A 26225-nucleotide genomic window follows, 5' to 3' on the forward strand; every position below is an offset into this window, starting at 1 on the left:
AGTACGACGTAAGTGTCAACAAATCACATTTTTATGTCTTAAGAGGCTATGTTAAGATAGAAAATATATTATGTTTGTTAGAAGCTGTTCTGTATCACTTGGTTTTCACTTCTTCTCCTTCTATTCATTGTTTGTCCTACACCCACCAATATCTACACCAAAAAATATGTAAATAAATAATAAATAATAAAATAAAAATAATCTTCTTAAGACATTCAACACCACTTAACACTAAACACCGCCTCCTGTTTGAGCCAGGCTATGATCTGCACTTGATCCTGGAACAACCCCACTATGTCTCTGGTCATGAGGGGTGTTGCGTCCTGGAGGAATATTTTCTCAAATGCTTGAGCATTTGCAATAATTTCATCAAGCACACCAAGTGCACTCAGTCCTTCTTTGAATCTGATACAAGGAGAAAATAACACAATGTGAACCAAAAGTGTTACTCATACTGTCATTGTATACATTAATGTCCTCCTAATGGAAAAAATATATATAAAGCTATAGATAGTAGCATTGAACAATGCACATTCAATTTTCAGTACTGATTTGAATAAGTAATTGGGGTACGCAAAAGCATTTTGTCAAAGCATTTCTTCATTCATGTTATGGATAGATAGTGTGACAGGTTTCCTTGCTTGTCAGAAGCTATTGACTGCTCTCCTCACCTGATGGCTGTTGACAATCAGCTGGGCTGGGGAGGTGGAATGCTTCTTTTCTCAGTTGGTTGGGTATCCAGAGAGTCAACACCATCAGTTGGCTTTCTGTGAGGGGCTTGAAACTTGCGTATGCCATTTGCCATTCAAAGTCTGTGATCTATAAAAACAAACCTGACGGTGAAATGTTTGCACCACTAAACAAACTTTTTCTTATGTTTGTGACCCTCATGCTGCAGCAGACTACCGATAGGCCTATGTGCTTTCTAACCTTCACTTCAGAGTCTGAGTTTATTTTCTTTGTCCTCATGGTATGACTTTTAAAAACTTGCCTTTTCCAAGTGTGGTGATACCCCCCCTAGATAACATCCTTGGTAATAATTCCATATATTAAAAGTTTCATGTTATTCAGAAAACAGCATTCCATATATATATATAAAATGTATGCTGTTCTGGTTCGTGGTTACATCCTGTCGTCTTGACACCGGGGACAATTGTAACATGTTTATTCATTCATTAATGAAAGAAGTCGGCATGAAGATGACAGACTACAATAAACTGAGAGGGTAAAAGAATAACATCACAGTCAAAGGACATATAATGATGACAAAGTAAGACATAAACATTTAGTAATAAACATTTATTTAAAAAACACAATTCATTTTTGGCTGTGAGTGTAGAGTTAATACTTCAGTAGCAGGCAGTGCAATTACATTAAAAAAAATCACATTTGCATAAATTACATACTATTTAAAAACTATTACTAACATCCATATGGCTAATACTGTAAAGATGTGTTCAACTGCACATAAGAGGACCTAGTGTTTCCCGCTAGTGATAGTCATTTGGGCATTACAATATAAAATCTTTAACACACACACACACACACACACACACACACACACACACACACACACACACACACACACACACACACACACACACTTCACAAGGTCACTGTAGGGAACATTAGATATACATTCATTTCCTGGATCCAAAATTGTACGACTTGACTTAACCTATCTCCTACTTTATACAAACCACATCATAAACATCGGACCCAAAAAGTATCTACTTTGTGTCCCCAAAAGCCCAGCACCACACAAACAAATAAACTACCTAATTTCGATGTTAAACATATTTGCATTATTGATATCTAGCCTGCTTTTTAGACTGTTTACATTCTTGTCCGTACATCTTTTTCATCTCTGTCTTGACTTTTTGTCCAGTCTTTCTTGTTCATCTCAAACTCTAACTCCTCTTTTTTGTTTTTTAAGTCCTTTTCATCTTCATCATCCTTTTTCTTGAACTGGGCTTCAATTTCCATCGGGTCGATGTAGGTGTAGAAGTACGCCATGAAGGAGAAGATGACACACACAGCCAGCAGGAGACAGGCAAAGAGGAGGTACTCTGCCCACTGTGAAAGAGGGACAAACATGGATCAATCAATCATGTCTAACATGTCCACTAAAGAGACATTTCATCTCTTATAGTTTTAAAGACAGGTTGTTGTGATAATACTTTTTTCCTTTTACCTGTTTGGGAATCTTTGCAAGCTCAGCCACAATCAGAACAATGAAGTTGCCAATAGCAACAGTAAACAACCAGCCTGCTTGCAGCACAGCCTTCATGTTACTTGGTGCCTTGAAGACACAAAAAAAAACCATGTTAAGCAAAAACAATAATTGACAGAAGTTTGGGGACGTGCATTTTCTTACAATGTCCTACAGCTTGTTCTTTGACGGTGCACGGCAATATAAGTTGTGGAAATGTGTGCTCTTAATAATGGTACCTGGGAGTAAGAGAACTCTAGACCAGTAACAGAAAACATCACTTCCCCAGCAGTGATGAAGAAGTACTGCGGGATCTGGAGAGCCATGTGAACTGAGTTGGGTTTGATGTCTTCTGCTGCAGTAATAGATTGATGGCACTAACACAAAAGAATACAAATAATCAGAATAGTTCAGTTCAGTACAATGTTTCTCAGCCAGTGTGACTCAAAAGAAGGCACAATATATGGATGGGTTAGTATACATTATTGTGTTACCCACTCATGAAGTTATAACACTTTCATAACTTGCAAATAATGTAGTTTCTTTTTTTTTTAAGCTTTAACTTTCCCTAAAAGAGCTGGACACTTTAGATCTAAAATTTAGGAACACAATATGGGTTGACTAAATAAAAAAACCAGAAGAGCTCATGTATTTTTGATAAAGAACAGAATGTTACATGACAATATTGCACAGTTATGTATTTTATCTTATGTTTTTGGAAAACGCAGCAATTCTTGTTGTCTTGATTTGTTGATATTATGAAAAATATGAATCCTTGAATGCAGCCTTTTCCTTCATCAATATTACAATTGTTACACTGAGATGACATTTAATTGATATCAGTAAGTTAACCACGTTGTCTGTCATATTTGGATGTCATATTGGAGAACATTCACTTTTGCACAATGAAAGATCTTTTGTTTGACTTACACTCTCTCCAAAGACCAGCGTGCTGGGGATAAAAAAGGTGTATGAACTCCCAAATCCAAAGTCTCTGCTGAAGTCACATGCCTGTGAACCACTCTGTATGGTAAATACTGTCCTAGTGATTAGAAGCGACAATTAGCTGAATAAAGTGATTTGAATAATGGATAAAGTCATATTTACAGTGCAAAAAACTCGAATGAGGCTGGAAGACAACAAAATGCTTACTTTCCGTTTTTAAACAGGGAGTAGTTGGAATAAGACAATGAGCTTATCAGTCCGAAGTTGGCTGCAGGAGTTGATATGTTCACTGTTTTTTTCATTCCATTTACAAATCTGACATGGACAAAAAAGTAATGGTCAGACAATTGAAACATGTATTCTTTCATTTCAACATTTACTCTGCAGATAGAGTACAGGACTTCAGAGACTCACAAATCATTGACTATTAAAATAGATGTGTCAAATTTTTATGGGATCAGTTAGCCTACTAGTTATTTTTATTCAGCGTACAAACATTAGTAGTTTGACTTACCGGATTGCATTGTTGCCTTCTTGAGGCTTGGAAGTTAAATCTTGAGTCTGAGGAGTTGACACATTGAACGTTGATCAATGAAACTTTTAAAATAACTTTTGTAGTCTTTATTTCATGACTTTGTTTTTCTTACTCACCAACAGCCATTGTTCATTAAGATTTGAAGGAATGAGAAGTGTTTGACGCTTTTCTTTGGCCAAGGTAATAAGTTTTGTCACCGGAGGGTTGCCGATTGAAACATTGATTGTTTCTTCGTTAAATGTGAGGAATTCATTGCTCGCCTGCAAATCAAGAAAACTTTTAAATCTGTGTAAAAAAAGTGTCAACATTAACAGTGCTGTTGGGACTGTATGCAAATAATTGTCAGATTATTTTAGCATTTATTGTTTTGCATGAGAACAAACCTTAGCGGCAGGAAGTTCAAAGGCGTCGTTGCCAGGCAGATTAATTTGGACTTGATTACTGCCCATGTTCAGTAACTTCATCTGACTCTGGGAGGCCGATGGGAAGGTGGGCAGCGTGGTCTGTAAATGAGTACAAAACACAAATGAGCAACAGTACTGATATGTATTCCACAAATGTTATAAGGAAATTATTACAATAACTGTTTTCTACTCACATCAATTTGAATCTGAACCAAAGCAGCGCAGACAAAAGCGATGGCTGCCAGCAGCATCCCAACTGTCATTCTCCTCAGAGGTCTGTTCAAATTCACATCAAGTTCTGTTACTACTTTGTTCAAGAAATGAGAGAATTAAAGACAACACATCTTTCCATTTATACAGGAAAACAGTTTTAATGGGTCAAATAAATTCAGCCAATCATGATCATTATGGAGTTTGAAGTTACCCTTCTTTTATGATGAGAATTGAAAGTTTGAACTTTTTCTCTGCAAAAAAACTTTATTTTGTAACATTTTAGCCTTTGCACCTGAACTGCTATTTGATCAAGAACAGTTTTAGTTTTTCTTTATGTTTTCTATTGCAGCTGGAGAAGAAATGTAGTTCTTTAAAGGCTCAAAATATTAAGCTAAGATAAAGTAAGATAAGATAATCCTTCACTGATCCCCAGAGGGGAAATTCAGAAACAATACAAAGACGAGAACAGGCAAGCAAGTTAGTAGAAATACAAAATAAAATAATACAAATAAAAGGTACAGTATATACAACTGGTTACTAGTTAAGGTAAAATAAACTCTACATCCAATCGTGTTATAGTGACGAGTTCTGAGAAAGGGGCAAGTTATCAGATAAAGTGACATGTTGTGATAAATGGCAGCAGAATTGTGTAATCATTAGTGTACACAATAATAAAGTGACAATTATGAGATATATAATAATCAAAATGTCTCAGTAGGAAAATGATGTAATGTAACATTATGACATGTGACATGGAGAACAAGCATAACATTTAACTGTCAGCACCTCATAGGCTCTCTAATGAAAACATCATATAACGTTTGGTCACATAACGCCAAAACTAGAGGAGTTGTGCACTACAGACACTTTCTTTATAGGGAACAGTGAGCAGGTAGTACTTCTCACAGCTAGGAAACAGTTAGGCACATAACCTCTTGTAAAATGCAACTTTATGTGCCAAATAAACGTAAAATATCTAACACATTACTCACTGAACTTTGGAGGTGCTGTTAGGGAGATTGTGGACAGTGCCAAGTTATTTCCACTTATCCTCCCGTAACGCTAGCTAAGCTTCTTGCATGAATTGATTTAATAAACCAAATCTGTACGTATTGACAGACTCTTTTATAAGCCACTATCTTACTGTGTTCATCAGTACTTACGTAAAGTTCAGGCCACATTTTTGGATCAGAGGGTAGATCAAGTTGTCCATAATAGGTACCAGAGTCAGGATCAGGATTGGGTTGACAGTCTATAAGAAACAGAATGGTATTAAAGACTGAACAATATATCAGTCCCAGCTAATATGATCATGTTTTTTTTGTTTGTTTTTCACTTACCTGCATCTGATCTGGCTGTATAATAAGAGCACCCTGCAGACACAAAGACATTATTAGAACAGGAACACATTGCATTTCAAGTCATTCATATATATTTACATTTTTGTTCATCACCAAACTTACAAAGTTTCCATCCATGTTGGTGGCCTGCAGAGTCCATCTGGAACCCTTTTAATAGAGAAGCAGAGTTAAGAATGGTTTCCTCTGCGTTCAAATGATGCTGTCTCTTTAAAGAGAGAGAAAATCTTCAGATACCTTTTGATCAAACAGCGTCCAGAACATCGGGAGTGGGATGTATAAAAATAGGACCTTAAGCACCATCTTGATTTGAGCTATGAGGAGTTTCTACAGCACACAAGGACAAAACATAACCTGCTGTTATTCTCCTTAAAACATAGAAGTGGTGAAAAAAAACCCTGAATCTTACATCATATTTTTCTTCTGCCCAGTCCATCCAGTGCTCCTTCTTGGAGTATTGTTTGCGTCTGTGCCTGTTGCGGTTTTTAATGGCAAACTGATTGACAGAGGAGCAAAGTGGAGGAGAAAGGTGATTTTAGAAAGACATAGAGGAATTGCTGTTATGTATATTTGCAGACTCAGTCCTTTGTTTTACATCCCTACTCAAGACATTATTTTATAAAAATGCTTTTTATCTGTGATTTCGGTAATTGTTCTTATTTTTATTTTATTAGTCTGATTTTGTTGTCTGCTTGTTTTCTGTTGTAAAGCACTTTGTTACTTGTATAGAAAAGTGATATACAAATGAAGTATTATTATTATTATTATTGCTATATGAATGCAGAATGTGTGAATGGAAAAGTGTAAACCAAACTCACCCAGATACATTTGCACACGTCCAGCATGATGTTTCCCTGAGGTTCAGCTTTGTAGTACATACCACTCCCAACAATAAACACCACTGTTAGGGGCATTAAAGGCACAGCGTGGTTATCAGTGCACAAAACATGTACTTGGTATTTGCATTTCTGGTTAATGTATACAATCATAGCTTCTCACACATACCAAGTGCAACCAGCATCAGTGCTGCAGGCACACCAAAGGCCAGAGAGTAGCACTTCTGCTGACTGTAGATGCCACATTCCTGAGCTGCAGATAGAGACAAACAACAACTTTAATTTCCCGAAGCAGTACAACATGCACTCAAGTTTATGGCACTGTTCATCATTAACTTTATGCCCTCCTCATATCTACCTCTGAGAATCGGGGTGATAATGGTCGACAGGAGACTTCCACCATTGATGCAGAGATAGAAGACGGAGAAGAAAGTTCTCCTTTGACGTTCCTGCACAGAAAATCAAGTCAATGACCTTTAGCTGGTGTTGTTGTGTAATGCTGAATATAATGGATAATCAATTAAACAAATATCTGTGTTTATTATATTAAGTGATAAAGTATCCATGCTAACAACTTTGCACATGGCACCATGGTGTCACAAAAGTCACAATAAAAGTGTATCAACAAACATCAGAGGGAATGACAAGACATTCTGTATAGAGACATTCATGGTCTGCACACAATGAATTTAAATGATTTATGACCCACACTGGCATCAACAACCATTTAAATTAGTACTGTCTTTGTGAGCAAGTTAGCTAACATGTGATGTTAGCATTTAGCATTTGGCTCAAAGCACTGGGTATGACTGTTCTTGACCATATTTCTGCATATACTGTTATTGATGTAGATAGTAAATTCTTAGTCTTATGCCATTGTCTCCACTAAAGGTTTAACAGTAGGGAACACTCTAAAACATTGGTTCCCAACCTGGGGTCCTGGCCCCCAAATATCTTGGTTGGCGGGGAGCCTTGGCTGCTCTGATGGTGTCAAAATTAGATTTGCACATATTAACTAAAATCATGATAATACACTTAGAGGATATTTTATCCAAAGGTCACAAGTGTGTGTAGACCTTTTCTGTTGGGATTTTATCAATGAAAATGATTAAAATTTGTGTTTTTTGTTGTTAGCCACATATCATTTTTTCTTCCTGATTGGGTCTTTGTGGGTTCCAGCTTTTCTTAGATACAAGTAGAGTGGGCTCCAGGGAAAAAAGGTTGGGAATCACTGCCCTATGTCATTAGCAGGGGTGAGATAATATCCGTACCTGATGGTCACCAAATTGGTCTCCACCAAAGGCAGCAACACAAGGTTTGATTCCCCCAGTGCCCAGAGCGATTAGGAAGAGGCCAACCATGGACATGACACTACACGAGAGGAAGAACACTGTTATGATTAGTAACAGTAGAAATATGTGATGTTCACGTCCTTGTGTTTCTTTTTATCATTGGTGTAGTAGATGAGAAACCCACACATGGAAAGTCATGTTGTCTGGTGTCCCATCTCTGTCTGTGTCAGTGATGTCATGGATTGCACTAACAGCCATCGCAACCTGTCCAATGGCATAGACAATGGACAGATAGATGATCGTCCTGCAAAGGAAAAGAGGGGAAGAGATGTGAAAGTACTCAGGTCCTTCAATGATTGTTGAAGCTGACTGAAATTAAGTCTAACTTAAGGATTTGTCCTCCAGTGGCTCACAAGTTACATTTAGGACAATCAGATAAAATAAGAAAAAAGGGGAGACTAAAACAAATAAAGGTACACAAATGTGTTTTGTTTTGGTTTTCTCTTTTTTTAACATAAAAAACATACCTGAAAAGTAAAAAGTAACTTTATCTAATAAAGGTTGAAAAGTATCTTTATAACTGTGGTGTAGGCAAAATAAACTGTTTCAGAAGTTTAACATAAGTACACTCCAAAATGTCCCTGACTTATGTGCTATCCACCAATGAGAGATCACAACTAGCATACAGTATGTTTAATGACAAATTACTTAAAGCCTTCATGCAAGACATTTATAGAACTTGTGGCAGCTACTCACTTAAACTTCCCGAGCCAAGAATCGGCCACTATGGCCCCAAGGATGGGGGTCAAGTAGCAGAACGCCACAAAAGTGTGATAGATGGAGGTGGCCAAGTCATCGTCCCAGCGCAGGAAGTACTTAAAGTACAGCACCAGGACAGCTGTGGACAGACAGAGATAACTTATTATTTTACAGAACCTTTCATAATATACACAATAACTAATTAAAATGTTTGGTCAAACATTGAAGAAGCTCTCCACTGTTAACAATAATTGTTAATGGTCTGTGCACTCTAATGGGCTTTAAAATGGATGTCAGCATTTGTATGGTCCTTCATAAATTCAGCTTATCAAAGTTGTAATATAAATCAGTTTTATGAGACACCAGCATCATGAAGGTTTTATTAGGCTCTGACAAAAATAGTTTAAGAGAGTGTAGTTTGGGTTCAGATAAAACTGTTTTAAACATTTAAATAACTCAGTTTTCATGATTTAAAAATAATCACGTGTCCTGGAATACTATAATCTTACCTCGCATGCCATAGTAGGAGAATCTCTCGCAGAACTCGTTGACAACAATGAAGAAGATGCTAAGCGGGTAGCCACATACCTCTTTGCTCTAATGGATAAAGGACAGAGCAGCGATTAGACAATATACAAAAATATAGACAATGAACAAATTACGCCATTACAAAAAAAAAAAAAAAAAACATGCTTTGAATAATGTGGGTAAGGGTCCAGATGTACTGGTAACAAAATTCAGAATATGTATATAAAGTTATATAAGCTATTTTACAAGCCTTAATTATTTGATCATCATTAATGAAGCATTGACACGTAAGAAGGGCTTTCAGGATGAGGCATTTATAACTTTTCATACTTTGTTTTTATACATATTGGTAGTTTAATCTGGAACATTACAATCAGTATTCATACAGTAGTCATTTTTTTACATGTTAAATCTTCAACTTGAAAATAACTGAAGCTGTGAAATAAATGCTATGGAGTAAAAATACAAATTGTTTATCCTAATTAAGTGGAATTCATGAATTCAGCGCTACTGAAAACACTTAAGTTAGTCTCAGGTATGAATTGGTATTCAGTTTCTGCTAGCACTAATAAAGCGAGTCCACACTTGTTCCACACGTACAGTATATAACCATATACTTAGATAGATGCATAGATTATAATTTAGACACTGAATAAGTTGAAACAAAAACTGTATGAATACAAACGTATTAAAATGAAAATGCTTTACCGTCCCTTTGTTCTTCTTTCCTTTCCTTGGATCCTCGTTGTCTGTACACAAGAGGATTTGTGCAAGTTTTTAAATAATGTCTTTCTAAATTATTACTTTGGTTTTTGCAGGGTCTTCACGGGAACACTATTTCGTATTAAAAGAAATGCCTCCAAACTCACCTGTCATGATGTTGGAGAGATTCCGACACGGAGTAGTCGATAATGGATCTTTCCGTGTTTAGCGGTGGGAATGGGAGCCTTTCTGTAATATTGCTTCTTATTAGCCCTTCATCTGTCTACCTCACTGCTGATTGTTGCTTTTATGATGGGTGGGAACATGAGATACAGGAGATAGGGAGTCAGGTATGTTCAGTCCCTGACACCTCATAAAAAAGTAAGAAACTCTACAGCTCAAGAACATGTAGAATAAACCTGCGAAAAACATCAATAGATGTGAGTTAAAATAAGGACTCATGAATACAGCTGCAGAGAAATGAGTGTATTTTATTGAAAAGAAAAGCAACATGTTGAATAACTCTGTTTACAGCAGAAGAGTGACTTTGTGTTAAATAAAAACTTTAAAAACCCACCGCTGCTCAAATATAAAACATGTTTTTGAACATTTCAATGAACACTTAAATGGTAAAAGCTTCATATTACTCCCACAGTAGGCGTAGTATCAGGTTCCACTCCTTATCACTTTGGCAAGAAGGTGAACATTATCCTTACAGTGTATACTTTGCAAATATTGCACACACTCCTGTTTTCTATATACATTAATAAACAACGTGGAATATACTTTTTTTTTTTCTATGCAATGGCTTTAAATATTTAAAAACGATCCCGCTCTAAGACGTTGAAGTGATTTAAGGTTGAATTCTAACATGAGTCACAGGAGGCCATATTGCTTTTTTCTTAGCATTTTGTAGAAATATAACTTCATTTACAGGGAGATGAGCGTCAATGTGTGCAGCATTTATGTTCATCAAGACATCAATACAGTGGCTTATAAAAGTGGAATACTGTACATAAAAAACACAATGTGAAACATTATTCAAATAGACTCAATTGTTGGTATTGTGGTGGGTGTAAAGTAATGACATGCATATTTAAGATCCCAACAGGAATGTCTTCATGGAACATACTGCCAAGTCTTTACAGGTAGAAAAATGAAGAAGACACATTATCTCATATTATGTCCGTCCATGAAGCAGTAACCAAGTCCATCATCTGTCCATCATATGTACCCTCTCTTTTGTTGCTCAGGTCTCAAACACTTACTTTGGCCACTTTCATCATCAGGGTTACCATGACACCTTTGTACCTGCATCAGGTCCAGTGCCTTACTCATTCACAGAGAAAGATCAGAGGTGGTCAGACTTATCCGTGCTTTTTGTCAGATTCCCTTTTAAGCTGACAGCATGGCTAGCAAGTATTGCGAGCCCTGAGTTCAAGGCTAGCTCAGACTAGCGTCATACCACAGAGGAGGAGCTGGGGATGCCCTGGATGGTTGCGGTGGTCGGTGTGCCACTGATGGCGTTAAAGATGTGAAGCGAGTCCGGAAGAACGCTTTTCATGCCATCTTCCACAGGACTGATCTACAAGGAAAGAAGAGAAAGATATTATACAAATATATGATCCTGTCTAATGAAATACTATCTTAGATACCATAATATTTAGTAACTGCAAAGTAAAGTCCTTCAAGTGACAGTGTTTTTAAAATGTGCTATATGCCTAAAAATGTAACATGGTGTGGAAAAGAAATTCCACCCTGATGGATATAAACCAATAGAAGACATGTTAGACCTCAAACAAAAACAAATGAATAAGATCATAGGGCACATGTGTATGTGCATATTTGAAACACTCCGCAAGAAAATGAATACATATATGTGCACGCATACATACACACTGCACACACATGCAGAAAGAACTCAGGCCACAAGAAACAAGCACATGAATATTGTTGGTCGAGCCATGTGCTGCATCAAGAGTCTCCATAGTTGATTGAGGAAGGGGAAAAGTGTTTTTTAAGCTTTGAAATATCAGAAATAGAATTGATTTGGGGCAAAAATTCAGCCAAACGTGGACTTTCATGTATAGTGCAATAAATGGAATTGACTTGGTTTTTGATTGTTCAAATGGACAGAAAAGACATTAAAAAATTTTATCTTTGGAAATCTTGATGAAGAATCAGCCATTCTGGTTATCAGTGGAAGTGAGTTCAATGTAAGAGATGACTTTATGTTTTGTGGATTTCTTAATTATTGCAGGGATATAAAGATAAGGGCAGATTACTCTGAGAGTCTATTTAGAGCTTTGAAGGTCAAGACATGGACCTTAGCTTTTGCTGCTCTCTTTAATGTGTTCCATTAGGGAATAAACATCAGAGGGAAGTTAGAGGTTTATATTTCAGCTAATCGTGAAGTTGGATATATTCTGGAAATGTTACACAGATCTCACAATGGAAAACCTGACAGCAATCATAATGTAAGGACTAACAAGTCTGAGTCTGGCTGGACCAACAAGTAACAACTGAACTTTGAACTGTATACTGGTGCGTCTTGCATTACCATCCGATCTGCTCGTGTCAGCACAAAGGGAAAAAACAGAGAATGTTGTTATCAACGACATAATCAAACATCTTAGAAACAGATTATGGCTTTTAGATCAGTAAAGCATGCCGTTATTAAACTGTGACCCATGAGTTCCTGGATACTGGACTTACATGCTCATGCATGATGATGGACAGCTCTCTGGCCAGGTCTCTATAGTTGGCTTTCATCTCGTCGTGATACTCTTGTTGGTCCTCTTTGATCAGCCGTTCATTGATGCCTAAGCCGTGGCCACATGCCTCCACAAAATGCCTGCCCAAAAAAATACATAAATAAATGGCTTTAAAGGCGAATTACACAAAATTTGAAAACTAGATGAAGATTTAAAAGCACATCTATTTATCTCTTCCCACCTGAAGACCTCTTTCAGCTGTTTGACCTTATTATCAGGATACCTCTTGGCACTGGAGTCATCCAGAAAAGCTCGAGCATAAGCGAGCGGTCCTGCATTTACCTGAGGGATGTTACAGCAGCCGTGTTAACTTTTATTTTGTTTTTAAAGTTTGGGTTAACAAAATTAGAAAATCATTTAGAGCAGCCACCTGGACGCTGATGCTGCCCTGCAGTTTGAGCTGCAGCCGTATCATGTCCACCTCACTGGAGGAGCAGAGCTGTTTGATCTCCGCCACCTTCTTGCTCATCTCATCGATGGCGACCTCGATGGGGCTCAGGTCCGTGTGGTGTTGGTACATCACCGCAATACGTTTCTTCACGTAGGGGAAACAGTGCGTTGCTGGGGGACAGAAACACAATAAAGATTTATTTTTTGGCTTTTTCTGCCTTTAAAGGAGAGATAGGACAGTGGATAGAATCGGAAACCAGGGAGAGAGAGAGTGGGGAATGACATGCGGGAAAGGAGCCACAGGCTGGATTAGAAGCCGGGCCGCCCGCTTGGAAGACTAAAGCCTCCATACATGGAATGCACGCACTAACCACTGCACCACCAGCACCCCCAGAAACACAATAAAGGGGGGGGGGGGGGTGTCAGTCAACAGCTCAACTGAATCATCCTGCATGTTGTTTTACAGCACATACGTGTAGGAGACATGCTTTGAAAAATCACACATAATAAAGATAATCAGACAAGGTTGAACTTTTGGATCTTTTGCACCATAAAACAATAAAAGTCTGATTTATGATTAGGAGCTCCTTGACAAACAGCTGAACGTTCAGGATCTAATCTAGATCTCCCGGACCTTTCTGCTGAATCATGTGAAGCCTCGACCACAGATACACACCTGGAAGACTTCCACATGGTGTGTCCTTAAGAAGTCAAGTGTGTCTACAGACAACAGGAGGTTGGTCTGGACTGACTGGTACCAGGATTGGAAATGCAGAACTGGTATCAGGGAATACACCAGTCTGTGCACTGATCCAATATCATTACCTCTTTGAAGATCAACTTTTTCAACCCAGATTAAAATCCTCTATTCCGCTCTAGCTGTTTTTTCAATGGAAAAAAAATGGAATGGAATTCAGTATTTGGCCACTACACATAATAAGTAACAGACAGAGGCGCTGCTTGTCAACAGGCAAGGCAGGCAACTGCTTGGGGGGCCCAGGCCACTTAGGGGCCCCTCCATGGACTGACAACGTTTAAACTACAGCAGTATCTCAAAATGAGCAAATTTTGCAATGACAGTAGGAAGCCTCCCTAATGGGGCCCTGTCTGACAGCACTCCCTCTCATTGGCCTACTTAGCATATCATGTATTACTATTGTGAAAGCCAAAGTATGTCTATAAAAATCACTGGAAGAAGAAGAGTGTCCTGATGCTGCTAGATATAATAGTGGTTGGAGGGGCCCTTCATTTTTTTTGGGTGGGGCCCCAGCAGACTCTGGAATCACCACGGAGTAGAGAGTATTGTAGCATCTCTATTATGATACTAAATATAGAAATATATATATATACTAAAATATTAAATACTCCTTTTTCCATTTCCCATCTGCACAGCGGTCCCAAGAGTCAGCCTCTAGTTGGACACTTTAATGATAACCTCAATTATTTAAATTTAAATCGCACCTTTAATGTTTGCACTGACTGTTATTTAATGTATGTTTTTTGATAATTTTATTATTTTTAAACATTGCTAAAAAATGTTGATTCATCTAGGGGTATTCTTTAAATCTTTTTTTCAGGTCAATATATATGTATGGGAGGAGGAGCGTCAAATGTTTCATGTCATGTACGCGTTGTAATCTGCTACTGGATGCTTTGAATTTCCCTCGGGATCAATAAAGTATCTATGGTATCTATTATGGTCCATATGATGAGAGGAGGAAAGTGTGGCAAATGTGAGGCAGAGCATACTTTATTTACATGTAGGTTTAATTACACACCACAGTTGTATATGGGTAACCAATCACACCACAGTTAACTAGTAATGAGGATAATGACTCAATTTAAGAGTACTGCATTACTGAACAGCTCGAGTACCCCATGAAGAGCTTATCTCAGTTCCAGCCTTCAGTATACATCTTGACTTACTGGTTAGTATAGTCCTGCGTTTGCACTGCTCCTCCACTCCGCCCTGTTTTTTGCCCGATATGGTGAAAGGCATCTCAAACACAAATCGTCGGATGTTGTGGCTCTTCTCGAAGTCTGTCTTCCTGTCCACCAGCTCCTTCTCCTCCAGGTAAGGGGTCACATGTGTCACTTGGATGTACGCATACTTAGAGTCCAGGTCTTTGGGGTTAATCTGCAGAGAATGCATGCCATTACAAAAGTAATCAGTGCTAAATTAGTAAATCTGAAAAAAAAAGAATCGGGTCTCCTCACAAAGTAAATATCAACCTTTGTCTTACCCTTCCAGAGTCCTGGATCATCTTCACGTTCTCCTGTCCAAACTTGTCAGAGTACAGCTTCAGGAGCCTCTGCGATACCTCCGACAGAGGGGTGAATTTGGGTTCTTTGTAGATGTACTCCTTCCCATCTTCATCTTCAAAGAAACCCTAAAAAAAAGCACAGCACATGCTGAGAGTTTGTATTTATGTTATAAAGAAAGATATAAAGAAGAAAACAGTGCAAAACTAAATCATACATGGGCTGTGAGTGGGCGTCATTTTAACATTTTGTTAAACTAAAACGATCAAACACTCTTTAAGTCTGTGGTTTGGAAAACTCCACAAACACACGGCTGTCTATCTAATGTCCAAACACAGATTCAGGGAAAATCAAAAACATTGCAAGACATCAACTAGTGTCAGTCCAATGATGTGAGAGAGGCCAAAGCTGGGGGTACAGATTTAACCCAGTCAGTGTGGGAGCCCTTAAGATTAGTTATGTGTTTACATGTTAATATAAAAGAAGTCCCACAAACAGAACAGTGAAGGCATGCATTTACCCAGTAAGAGATGAACTCTGCTAATCCTGCTTATAGGGCTTCCTAGTATTATTAACAACACTGAGCTGAAGTCACGCAGGAGTTAAAGAGCTAAAAGATAAGCAAAGCATGTGAAGTAGAACTACACAGCAGAGGAGCACAACACAGCCTAACACAACACTGCAGTCCGACTGCTATGTGGGCTTTCATGTGGATTTACCTCAGCTTCTGTGTCAGTAAACTGGTACTGCTACAAGTGTGTGGACAGCAGAAAATAATGTTATTCCACAAGAGCTACTGAAATACTAAAAATATACTCAACACACTTTTATTCAGACTGCTTCATCACCAGTGAAACCATCATTTCAAGAGAGACAGAGATGTGAAGATCTCAATCAAAACACACAGAGGTAAGCACACCCGTCATCATTAGTTATAAAACGTCACAAAATACCACACAATTTAGTGTCACTACTTCAATCAAACAAACCCAGATTTTGAACAAAAAAGTATCAGCACTGAAATGAGTAGAAGAGCACCATGCACCAACGCTTCAGAGACAGAAAGCAGCAGTGGTTACTGTCACTTTAAGCAGCAAAACTATGATTGACAAATGGATTACAGCAGCACTGAAACACAAAGGCTGCTCAGAGAGGCTAGCAAGATCTATGCCAAACTTACCGCTGCCTTCAAAAAGGATAAAGAGCAGAAGAGGGTGTTAGTCATAAAATGCCACAGCATGTGGTCATGCTTTTAAAACTATAAAAATGTCCGCAGCCATCTTTCTCAATGTGAATTACTGTGCAACACCAGCAAAAAAAAAATCATAACTGCGCTCTTTTTAGACTGTACATTTTGAAGTAGTGTTATAGGTAGTGTAGAAAAAACATCATCGAAGGTCTGCATAAAATTGAAACTAAAAAAACATCACTGTTGGGTTAAACTCACCTGGCCAAAGAAAGCCACTCTGAAGTAGGTACCAAGCAGTCTCTTTCCTGAGTGCATGACCTCTGTCACTTTGCTGTACGCTCGATGCAGCGTGTCATACAGGTGGGCCAGTTTCTGAGCAAAGTGATAAGAAATCACATCAGAATTCCGATGACGGAAGGACAAAGTATGTAATTTGTGGGGCTTGTTGTGGGGGAAATGAAATTCAAAATAAGAGCAGTATGAATACCTCAAAATCCCTGCGCTTCTCATAAATTGGGATTATGAGCTTGTAGATATCAGAGATGAGCTCATAACGCTCGGCTTTCCACAGACCATCTGCACACTCCTCCAAAAGCTCCATCAGGACATCCTGAGGGGGCAAGACAAGACAAGGGATGCTCAATATTTTTTGGGGATGATTTATGCCGACTCAATTATGACCTAATGTGATCATTTTAAGAAACTGAAGGAAAAATAACACGTATAAATATACTGGTGAGAAACTAACTTACAGGTAGCAACAAAACTTTAATCTTAAAATATATTAAAAACAATGCTGCATTAAGACACAGAAAATTAAATCTCTCCGTTATCCAAAAACCTGAGGAGTGGTCATGATGCTGGGGAAATCCAACGTATGATGACATTTTTGTGCAATTACACAAAATGTATAGATTTTTTATTTGTTTTCCAAATCATGACTGAAACTGCTTCAGCCTTAGCACATACAAGAGATTATCTCTAAAGTATTTCTGATGTAGAATTTAAAACTCTTAAATGTCCTGTTATAAAATGCTGTGGTCAGCAGTAATACATACTTCATTGAAATGGACGTCCTGCATGCCGACGTCCTCCATCATTGCTGCCTCTTCATCGATGTTTGGAGTCACAACACGGAAGGCAGAGCAGCCCTGCTTGATCATCGCTGAACACAGAACAAAAGATTCAAGATTTTTATTTGTCACATGCTCAAACAGATGTGCAGTGAAATGTAATGACTGTTCCGCAAGGCCATGCAATAAACATTCAAATTACTAATACACATAAATACAGTAATATAGAATATAATGTAAAATTAAAAAAATAAATATTTGAATATACAAAATATAGAATAATGTAAACAGTGTAAAGTGTCCAGGGTGTCAAAGTGCAAGAAGACAATATTTTAACAATCGGCCCAATTTGTACATCATAGCCAACGCAGAATGTACACAATAAGGCTTCTGTGTAACATTCAGCTGGAGAGAGATTATAGAAGCACCTTTTCTTCGCAGGTATTCCGCCACAAGTGCTGCAACGTGCACGTAACACATGGCCGCCTGTAAACGACAACAAGCCAGGTAAGCAAGATGATGCTGATGGTAATCATTATTTCACAGGACAGTATTGAAAACAATAAACCTGACCAATCTGAGAAGAAGCCAGTGTTTAATATCTGATTCTTTAAACAGACGATCAACAGATACAGACCTGAGGTGAGTTCATGTTAAACTGTGCAACATCAATCTAAAGCACAACATATTCAGCTTCACACACAGACCGGTCTCTCCTCACACACCTCTGACAGGTCTCCGTTCTTCACGTGGATGCGGGCCATGCTGTCTAGCCAGGTCTTGCGTAGCTCAGGCGTGCTGGCGTAGGACTTGGCGAGGCTGTACTGAAGGTCCACCAGCATCTCGGGATCTCTCTCGTGCTCCTTCATCTGAGCCGTGGCCATCAACACTGTTCTGATGCGTTTGGTCAGGTCTTTCACGTCTGAGGGGAAGGCTGTGTTCTGTAACCGAGGGTGCAGGAAAGAGAACAGTCGGCTGTGTCATTCATAGTTGGGACATATGTATTAAACTGATGTACCAGAAGATAATTATGCACAGAAATGAATTCCTGACCTTGATAGTTTTGTCACTGTTGGCACAGTTGTTTATTATGGAGAGAGACTGCTGGAAGCGGGTACTTCCAATACCGATGACATCAGCTATTAACTGACTGACAGCAATCACCACCTGAAAAAATGAATCATTCAATAATGTTTAATCCTCATGTATTATTTAAGATCCCCAAAGAAAGTCCACTGCTGTGTGTAAATATAGCAATAATCACAATAATCACAAATTAAACCAATTCCATCCTGTCAAATATTCTCGTTCTTTAGGTTCTCAAGGCCCACCGGTGTAAATAATGTTAAAATAAAAACTTTGGAGACCGCTGAGATGCACAGAAGGTCTCTTTCACCTGTAAGTGTAATCTTATCTACAATCATACATATATTGTGTTCATGTGCATTTCCCTCTCTTCTTGCAGGCTCTGGGTTTTCCTGGTGATGACCTCACTGCTGTTCCCTACCCTCGCTGTGATCCACATGTTCAGAACCTTACACAGACTCAAAAACATGTAAACATCCAGGTCCAGATGTTTAGGCCATACCTGATTGATTACTATGAGGAAAAACTCTGCCTTATTTTTCTTAAGTTTTTATGACATTTTACACCCATCTTGTTGTGGAATGGACATGAAAAGATACTAACAAAAACATGTGTTTTTCCACTTTGTTTTTATGTTGGAGAAGAGTCAGAATCAGTTTTTAAAAAATGTTTTTGCCCAGCAGAAAAAATATGGGTCTGAAGGGGTTAAGATATATTAAAAACAATGCTGCATTAAGTCAGAGAAAATGAAAAGACTGGATTATTATTCTCTCCGTTTTCCAAAAACCTGAGGAGTGGTCATGATGCTGGGGAAATCCAACGTATGATGACATTTTTGTGCAATTACACAAAATGTATTGTTTTTTTTGAGTGTAAATAATGTTGACATAAAAACTTTGGTGACCGCAGAGATCTACAGAAGGTCTCTCTCACCTGTAAGTGTGTCCGGACGAATGACTTGCGACCCGTGTAGTCAAAGTTGCTCTTCATGAGGAAGTAGAGCAGATGGGCTGCATCGCTGCGGATGGAGCTCAGCTTTGAGTTGCAACACTTCAAGATCTCGTAGCAGAAAGCAGCACACATATCGGCACGGCCTTCAAAGAACGTGCAGGGGAACTAAAGGGCAAAGAGGACAAAATATACCATCAGCATGGGTGAACTCTTAAAGTAACAAAGGCAATTTTGTTCAAGGGACTTGAACCTCGCACCTTGTAGATGAATGTGCGCAGCGTAGCGAAGACCTGTTTGAGGGCCGTCTCTGACTGATTAATGCGCAGAAAGCAGAGGTGGACTTCAAACACCTTCTTCATTAGAGGACTGTGGCCGTGGTCAGAGCAAAGCTGGGTCTGTGAAGAAACAAAGTGTCATCTCAGGAACTCATTACAAAAAGAAGAAACTAATTCTGAAGCTAAAATAAAGCCTGACATAATCATTGCATCAAGTACTACAGCATTGTTGCTACCTTGAATCCCATGATGAAGATGCTCAGTGTGTCCAGGACAGTCAGGCACACTTCAGTGGCGATGTTAGCCTCCAGCAGTGACTGATTCAACACGTCTGCATCCGAGTGACTGTAAGCTAATGAGGACAAGACAGAAAGCTGTAACTGTTTCACTACTATCAGTGCAACTTGAAATAAATAATCTGCTGAATCATGTCACATCAACAGTCTCCAAATATGAAATCTTGTGAAAGGCAAAGCTGTTTGATGAATGGAAGATGGATCGTTTCATTGATTAAGTTTCATTCCAAACGTGGAGAAAAGAAGCTCTTCCTAATGTGTAACCGATATCTTTTATCAAATGAACAGTGAAAATAGTGAAATTTGTGTTTGTAGCTTGTGTTAATAAATGCCACAATATGAATTTAATTTTGTATGTGTATATATACAAAGTCAAGCAGCATTTTTCTTGAACACACAGGTAGTCATTTGGAATGAAACACATCATATTTGTGATGGATGGCTTCTTCAGAGAATGAAATGTAAAGATGTCACAGCAGATGAGTTAGCCGGATGGATCTGAAGACTTTAGAAAGCTAATGTTCAGGCATGCTCGTCATTCAACCAAATGAAGTAGTCTGCACACTGCCTGCCCAACCTGATACACTCTTACCATGTTCTACAGATATTCCAAGAATACTTGAAATCTTTCTTACACTGAAAACACAAAGAAACTGTATTAAAGGAATGCCATTCAACAGACTGAGCACATAGCCCTCTAGGTAAAACAGATACGACGCTTCACACAGCCACAGCTGTGTGCCCATGACTTCTGAGGCAGGCTGGGTGTACATAGGGAGTGAGAAAGAGGGTGATGTTGATGAAAAGCTTGAGGAGTAAGACTACACAGGATGAGGCGGAGGGCATATATAGGCTCCTCTGGGAGAGGACGTTTGATGAAGAGTACAGCATGGGGCACTTACTGTGGTTAAATGTGTGTGAGTTATCCAGGCTGCTGAGCTGCTGTAAGCGGGCATGCATCATTCCCGCCCTGTTACGGGACACAGGCAGAGTCTGAGACTTCCGCTCATGTGCTACGGGTCCTGCCCCATCCTGGTTCCTGATGAGGAAACAGGACAATGTTAGATGAATGGCTGCCTAGTAGCATAGCACAAGTTAGTGGAGCAGGTTAGGCTGCATTGTTCTTTTTGTCCTGAGGTTTGATGATCTTTGGAGCTAAAATCAAAACAGCCTGATCCTGTTCAATACAGAATTTTAGGAAACATGATGCAAATTGGACGACCTTTACACATAGACCCACTCTGCGGCCTATGTGGTAAAGATGTGAGATTAATATTTGCTTGCATGCAGTTAAATTCAAAAATCAAAGCAGCAAAAAACAGCAATCAAGCACTGAAGTAAAATGAATGCCATGCGTCTTATAATGAAAGTAAGAGATGATTAACATGAATGGATTTAGATCCAGAAGGTGTCATCATAGCACTGCAACTTTTACATGGTGAGTCGATATCATGCATTGAGTTAAAAAAAAAAAAGCCAGGTTCATATTAAGTCTTACCCAGGCAGGACAGGGCAGGAGCCAGCTTTTATTTCAGTACGTTAAACTTGCCAGCATTTAAGTGAATAAAGATAGAAACAGTGATGGGAGGTTAAAATGGAAGAAACACCCAAAGCCCTCAGGGAGTCAAGACCAGGTCAGCCTCCAAATAGTGAAGGAAGTACAGCATGTGTGTTTGTATAGATTTTAATTATTTTTCAAATAATGTGCTCAGAACACAGTCACATGCCTCACTTCTCATTAGCGACTACATTTTAGACTTAGTGAACGAAAAGTAAAGCAGCAAGTAGCCACGACATTGTCACAGTTTGTTGGTGAGTTCAATCAGTTATAAAATACTACAGGTCATTTATTTTGTCCCCTCAAAGATCAAGTGGCTACCCACTAGAACAGTGATTCCCAAACAAGGGGACTTTATATTTTTGCAGTGCCAGGGAGAATGGGCAAATAATGTTTTTCATTTTCACCCAGTTTAAAATGTGTTGGGGCGCTGATGGACTAGCGGTTAGGGTGTCCCCATGGACATGGCATGGAGGTCTATTCAGGCCTTAGAGGGTCACACTTATCTCCTCTCTTTCTCCTATTCTTGATAACCCAGACTTCCTGCCAGGCTCTTTTGATCAGGGCTTTAAAGTACGGTTTAGCAAATTAAGCTGGGGAATTTATTTACTGGTACATTTCAGCAGCTACAGCAGTGATATAAGCTGCAGAAAGAGGGATTCTTTAGATTTTTGCAAATCATACATGTCATCACCAAAGACACTACGGGCAGCTGTGGCTCAGTTGGTACACTTGGTACAGTCTGGTACAGGGATTCGATCCCCAGCTCCTGCAGCTGCATGTCCGATGTGTCCGTGGGCAAGACACTTAAGCCCAAGTTGCTTCCACTGCTTTGTCAGCGGTGAATGCATGTGAATGGGATTAGTTACTTCTGATGGTCACTTAACACAGCAGCCTCTACCATCAGTGTGTGAATATGTAGGTGTAACCTGCGGTGTAAAAGCACTTTGAGATGTCAGAAGACTAGAAAAGCGCCAAACAAGGTCAAGTCCATTTACCATCTACTACTATTGATGAGTAATAATGTCATCTCTGAAGAAAAGGTCCTGTCTTTAAATGTGTCTAAGAAACAAATCAGTGTATTTTATAATGCCCTATATCTGATACAAAATAGATGCTAATGTATCTCCACTTCGCTGTGAGTGCAATTCCAAAAGTGGTAATTATGTTCCCTGTTTCTGTCAGCTGAGTTGTAAAGATACTGGTCTGACATTGTGTATGAATTATCTGCAACTTTTGGTGTTCATATTGACTTAAACACGATGTGCCTCATCCTTCCTTCCTATTGAGTATACTCCTCTGTAGACCACTTGCATAGGGTGTGGGACCTACTGTATTACCCCCCATATATTGCCATCTTAATTATTATCTGGATTTCCAAAGAGGTCTTAGCGTCTCCTTTTCCTCTCTTATTGTAATACCTACCGTCCTCTAACCTCCTCATCTGTTTATATACCTTGTTGATGCTGTCTTCCTGTGAAGTGGTGGTTGGAATAATAGGGGACTTACAGTAGAATGGGTGTATGGCCATGTGTCATTTTTTGTTCTATTTTTATCCCTTCATTTTTGTGAATACTTATATATATATATATATATATATATATATATATATATGTCATTTAATATCTATGTGGTGTGTTCCTTGTTTTCTTCTTACTTGTACTGAAAAACTTTAATAAACATATATGGTAGAAAAAAGGTCAAAGTTGGGAATCACTGTACTCAGATCTTTAAGGACTTCATCAAGAATTGAGCTCCTTCCCTGTTTAAGTCAAAACATTTTAAAGAAAGGTGTTCATGCATAGAACAACATTACCTTGCGATGTATCTCTTCCCCATGTATCTGAACTGATGCAGGCACACTCTAAGAGGAAATAAAATTCAAAATCAGCCAAAAGAAATGAAAAAGTTTACATTTAATTTCAAGGTTGTCATCAAAGCCATCAAAGATATCTTACTCGACAAGAGTGAAGAAGTCCATTAACTCAGCAGACGAAGCCTTGTTCCAGTATGTGAACAGAGCGTCTGGAAGAGACAGAGATGGATGTTTTCTTTAGGTTCAAACGAGCTCAGACCAGAATCAGACAGACAGTAAGTTAGAGAGTAAAGATATTCAGACAGAGCCACCATGACGCAAAGAGAGATGAAGTGAGATTTTACCCTCAGACATGCTTTTGAGCACATGCAAGAAGCACATGAGAAGACTCTTGATCTCTGCCTGGTCCAGTTTATCACATCGTAGGAGGGTGCTGCCCAGTGTTGAAGCAGGCTGGTTCTGAGGGAGATAAAGAATCCAGTCAGGGAACAAACACACACATTGTCATGTTTTTAGCTTCTCTTAATGCCTCAAGTTTATATTTGATCATTAAGTAGGTAATCATTCAATTTAGAGCTCAAGTCTTGGTTTATGTTCTGGACACTAAACTGCATTAAAAAAAACATAATTTAAGAGGAGTTAATATGTGATCAAATAAGACTTTTCAGAAGCCTGTGGTTGACTATTCACTCAGCTGTTGCAGGGCTAAATGCACGGTGGAAAACAATGACCATTTCTCCCAGCTGAGGAGAGAGCAGGGAGAAAACAGAAGCAAAGCAGTGGAGCAACAGCTCTACCACAGCAAGCAGGGTTGGCGGTATACCAAGCACGTTCCTTTGCCAGCAGTTAGTCTAGACCATGAGACTGGCTGGGGATGACTTAGTGGAAAGCATGAGGCTACGACTTTGGCTTCTTTAGGGGTGTTTTTGAGCGTGGGATACCTCAGGGCTAAAGTTCACTTTCTTTCATTTTTGTTGTTGTCCTTTTCCCTTTGTGCTTTTAAATAAATCACAATAACAGCTGCCTAACATCACATCTTCAACTCAAACCCACAAGAACACAGAAAGTCAAATCTAGTATTCATGTGTAATGGACTTCTCCTCAGATTTTTTTTATCTATCAGTAAAAACAGAAAATAAACGCTGCACACGTCAGAGGAGCTGCACAGTGAAAGATTCCTTTAAGCATGCAAGCCTATGAACATCTGGAAAAGTAGAAACCCTGTGAGGCCCTGTGGTGCAGCAGCGCGGCTTTAGGGCACCAGAGGAGAAACAGGCCGATAGCCTGAGAATCATCTGGCAAAAGAAAGGGCTTAGCACACGAGGACACTCTCACACACACTCTAACACTCCCAGGTGGGACACTCCAAGGAGGGGAGGGTGACTGTGTGAAGGTAGTACTTGAAGTGAAATGCTGTGCTGCAGGGTGCTCTCAGGCACCCAGGGGGCAGAGAGCAGGGAGAAGTCCATGGTGACGCGCTTTGTGCGCACAGAGAGCACGGTCTCCTCAGTGTCCATACAGAAGCGCGGGACATTGGCAGAGTGTCTCCGGACAAACTTCTCCAGCAGCCATGGTCAGCCGTTCAGGTAAGGTAAGGGAGTTAATGGTACAAGTTAAAAAGGGGCGACTGTCTTTTGACCTTTTGTCACAACAAGGGGACCTCTGATATCTTTGAGGATCTTACATAACACAGAAAGTCTTCATATGATTTATAATAAATGCTGTATGAAATGACTTCACAGTTGGCCTAGTCACAGCTCCACCCTATCAGATCTGACTGTCGCCAGGAGCAGGGAATAAGCTAAATAAAGTCTGCACATCTTAAAGGCTTTATATGCAATTTTTTGATCCAGCAGATGTCGCCCTTGATCACCAGCATGAAACCAAAACAACTTGCGCTGCATTGTTGTGTTAGCATGCTAATGCTAGCGATCTTTATTATGCTCGTATCTATGTAAATTTACCTGAAATGAGCGTGATCTAGAAACACAGCTAAGCAGTGAGTACAGTATGTTATTCTTCTTTTCTCTAGTCCCTCAATTAAACAACTTTTATACACGAGGGGAGGAGTCAGCCGGCCGTCCGGGCGATGTAAACAAACTGAAGATAGGACTCTGAAAACTCTGAAAACATCACAGACAGTGGGACTCGGGTGTTACACCCATTGTAGACAGTCATGACTCACAGAGTTATTTTCAGAGGAGATACTTGATTTATATTACATTTAAGTGTGAAAAATCACATAGAAAGACTTTAAGAGATACAGAAATTCCATCACAGGCATCAAGCAGCACATCCTGTGATGTACCTTGTCCAGCGAGTTGCCCTTGTCGTTGTTCCTCTCCAGCAGGCTGTTGGAAGAATCCGTGCTGATGAGTGAGCTGCGAGAGTCTGCATGGCGCACAGAGTTTATGTTGGGGGTCGATGAAGTGTGAGGTGAGGCTGTAAGGGAAAAAAAAAAGGAAAGGAGGTGGATTCATATAAAAACATAAGAAAGTTAAATGGATTTATTAGAACATTTTTTCCGTGTTCCACTCACAGGTGCCGGAGATGGCTCCAAACAAATCTTTGTGCAAGCTGGTGTCCAGGAAGGTGCTGGACCTGGGAGGTGTCATCAACGCGTTGCTGAAAAGTGAGTCTTCTCTTCCATTCTGAGGGGAAACAGTGCAGATGTTTAGTTAATTCAAGAGTACGTCTGACATCTAAATGTCCTGGTCAGAATGCTGAAGGGGAACAATCCTAATCTCAGACTGGATAATGAAAATAACACT

General features: G+C 39.2%; 2 protein-coding genes across 12 annotated transcripts in view; both read right to left on the bottom strand.

The window, feature by feature from the left end:
* Window positions 1-1284: 1284 nt before the first annotated feature.
* slc15a1a (solute carrier family 15 member 1a) lies at window positions 1285-10103 on the bottom strand. Its single transcript, XM_020634478.2, has 23 exons — window positions 9952-10103; window positions 9791-9831; window positions 9064-9151; window positions 8552-8693; window positions 7980-8099; window positions 7775-7874; window positions 6862-6952; window positions 6673-6756; window positions 6486-6568; window positions 6077-6163; window positions 5905-5994; window positions 5773-5817; window positions 5650-5682; window positions 5473-5561; window positions 4291-4372; window positions 4076-4195; window positions 3809-3952; window positions 3672-3718; window positions 3365-3472; window positions 3143-3254; window positions 2452-2589; window positions 2195-2302; window positions 1285-2076 (listed from the first exon to the last, which is right to left on the bottom strand). Exons 1-23 carry the CDS (start codon window positions 9956-9958, stop codon window positions 1837-1839), a joined length of 2199 nt encoding a protein of 732 aa, XP_020490134.2. The 5' UTR covers window positions 9959-10103; the 3' UTR covers window positions 1285-1836.
* Window positions 10104-10255: 152 nt separating this feature from the next.
* The window catches only part of zmp:0000001200 (dedicator of cytokinesis protein 9), an 82046-nt gene continuing 66076 nt past the window's right edge, over window positions 10256-26225 (bottom strand). For 4 of the 11 annotated variants that reach the window (XM_065961851.1, XM_065961848.1, XM_065961847.1 and 1 more), the window contains 22 exons: window positions 25994-26105; window positions 25763-25896; window positions 23799-23913; window positions 23597-23663; window positions 23455-23502; window positions 20983-21119; window positions 20021-20136; window positions 19767-19904; window positions 19492-19674; window positions 18526-18639; window positions 18198-18413; window positions 17901-17958; window positions 17458-17564; window positions 16887-17009; window positions 16658-16771; window positions 15930-15959; window positions 15192-15338; window positions 14875-15085; window positions 12929-13119; window positions 12740-12840; window positions 12500-12638; window positions 10256-11369 (listed from right to left, as the gene is read on the bottom strand). In XM_065961851.1, coding sequence (XP_065817923.1) covers window positions 11244-11369; window positions 12500-12638; window positions 12740-12840; window positions 12929-13119; window positions 14875-15085; window positions 15192-15338; window positions 15930-15959; window positions 16658-16771; window positions 16887-17009; window positions 17458-17564; window positions 17901-17958; window positions 18198-18413; window positions 18526-18639; window positions 19492-19674; window positions 19767-19904; window positions 20021-20136; window positions 20983-21119; window positions 23455-23502; window positions 23597-23663; window positions 23799-23913; window positions 25763-25896; window positions 25994-26105 — 2727 coding nt within the window. In that variant the 3' untranslated portion in view covers window positions 10256-11243. Of the gene's footprint in view, window positions 11370-12499; window positions 12639-12739; window positions 12841-12928; window positions 13120-14874; window positions 15086-15191; window positions 15339-15929; window positions 15960-16657; window positions 16772-16886; window positions 17010-17457; window positions 17565-17900; window positions 17959-18197; window positions 18414-18525; window positions 18640-19491; window positions 19675-19766; window positions 19905-20020; window positions 20137-20672; window positions 20717-20982; window positions 21120-23454; window positions 23503-23596; window positions 23664-23798; window positions 23914-25762; window positions 25897-25993; window positions 26106-26225 lie in introns of all 11 variants that reach the window. The other 7 variants (XM_065961854.1, XM_065961850.1, XM_065961849.1 and 4 more) reach the window with 4 other exon arrangements.

This window comes from Labrus bergylta, chromosome 13 (assembly GCF_963930695.1).
Source record: "Labrus bergylta chromosome 13, fLabBer1.1, whole genome shotgun sequence".
Taxonomy (NCBI): Eukaryota; Metazoa; Chordata; class Actinopteri; order Labriformes; family Labridae; genus Labrus; species Labrus bergylta.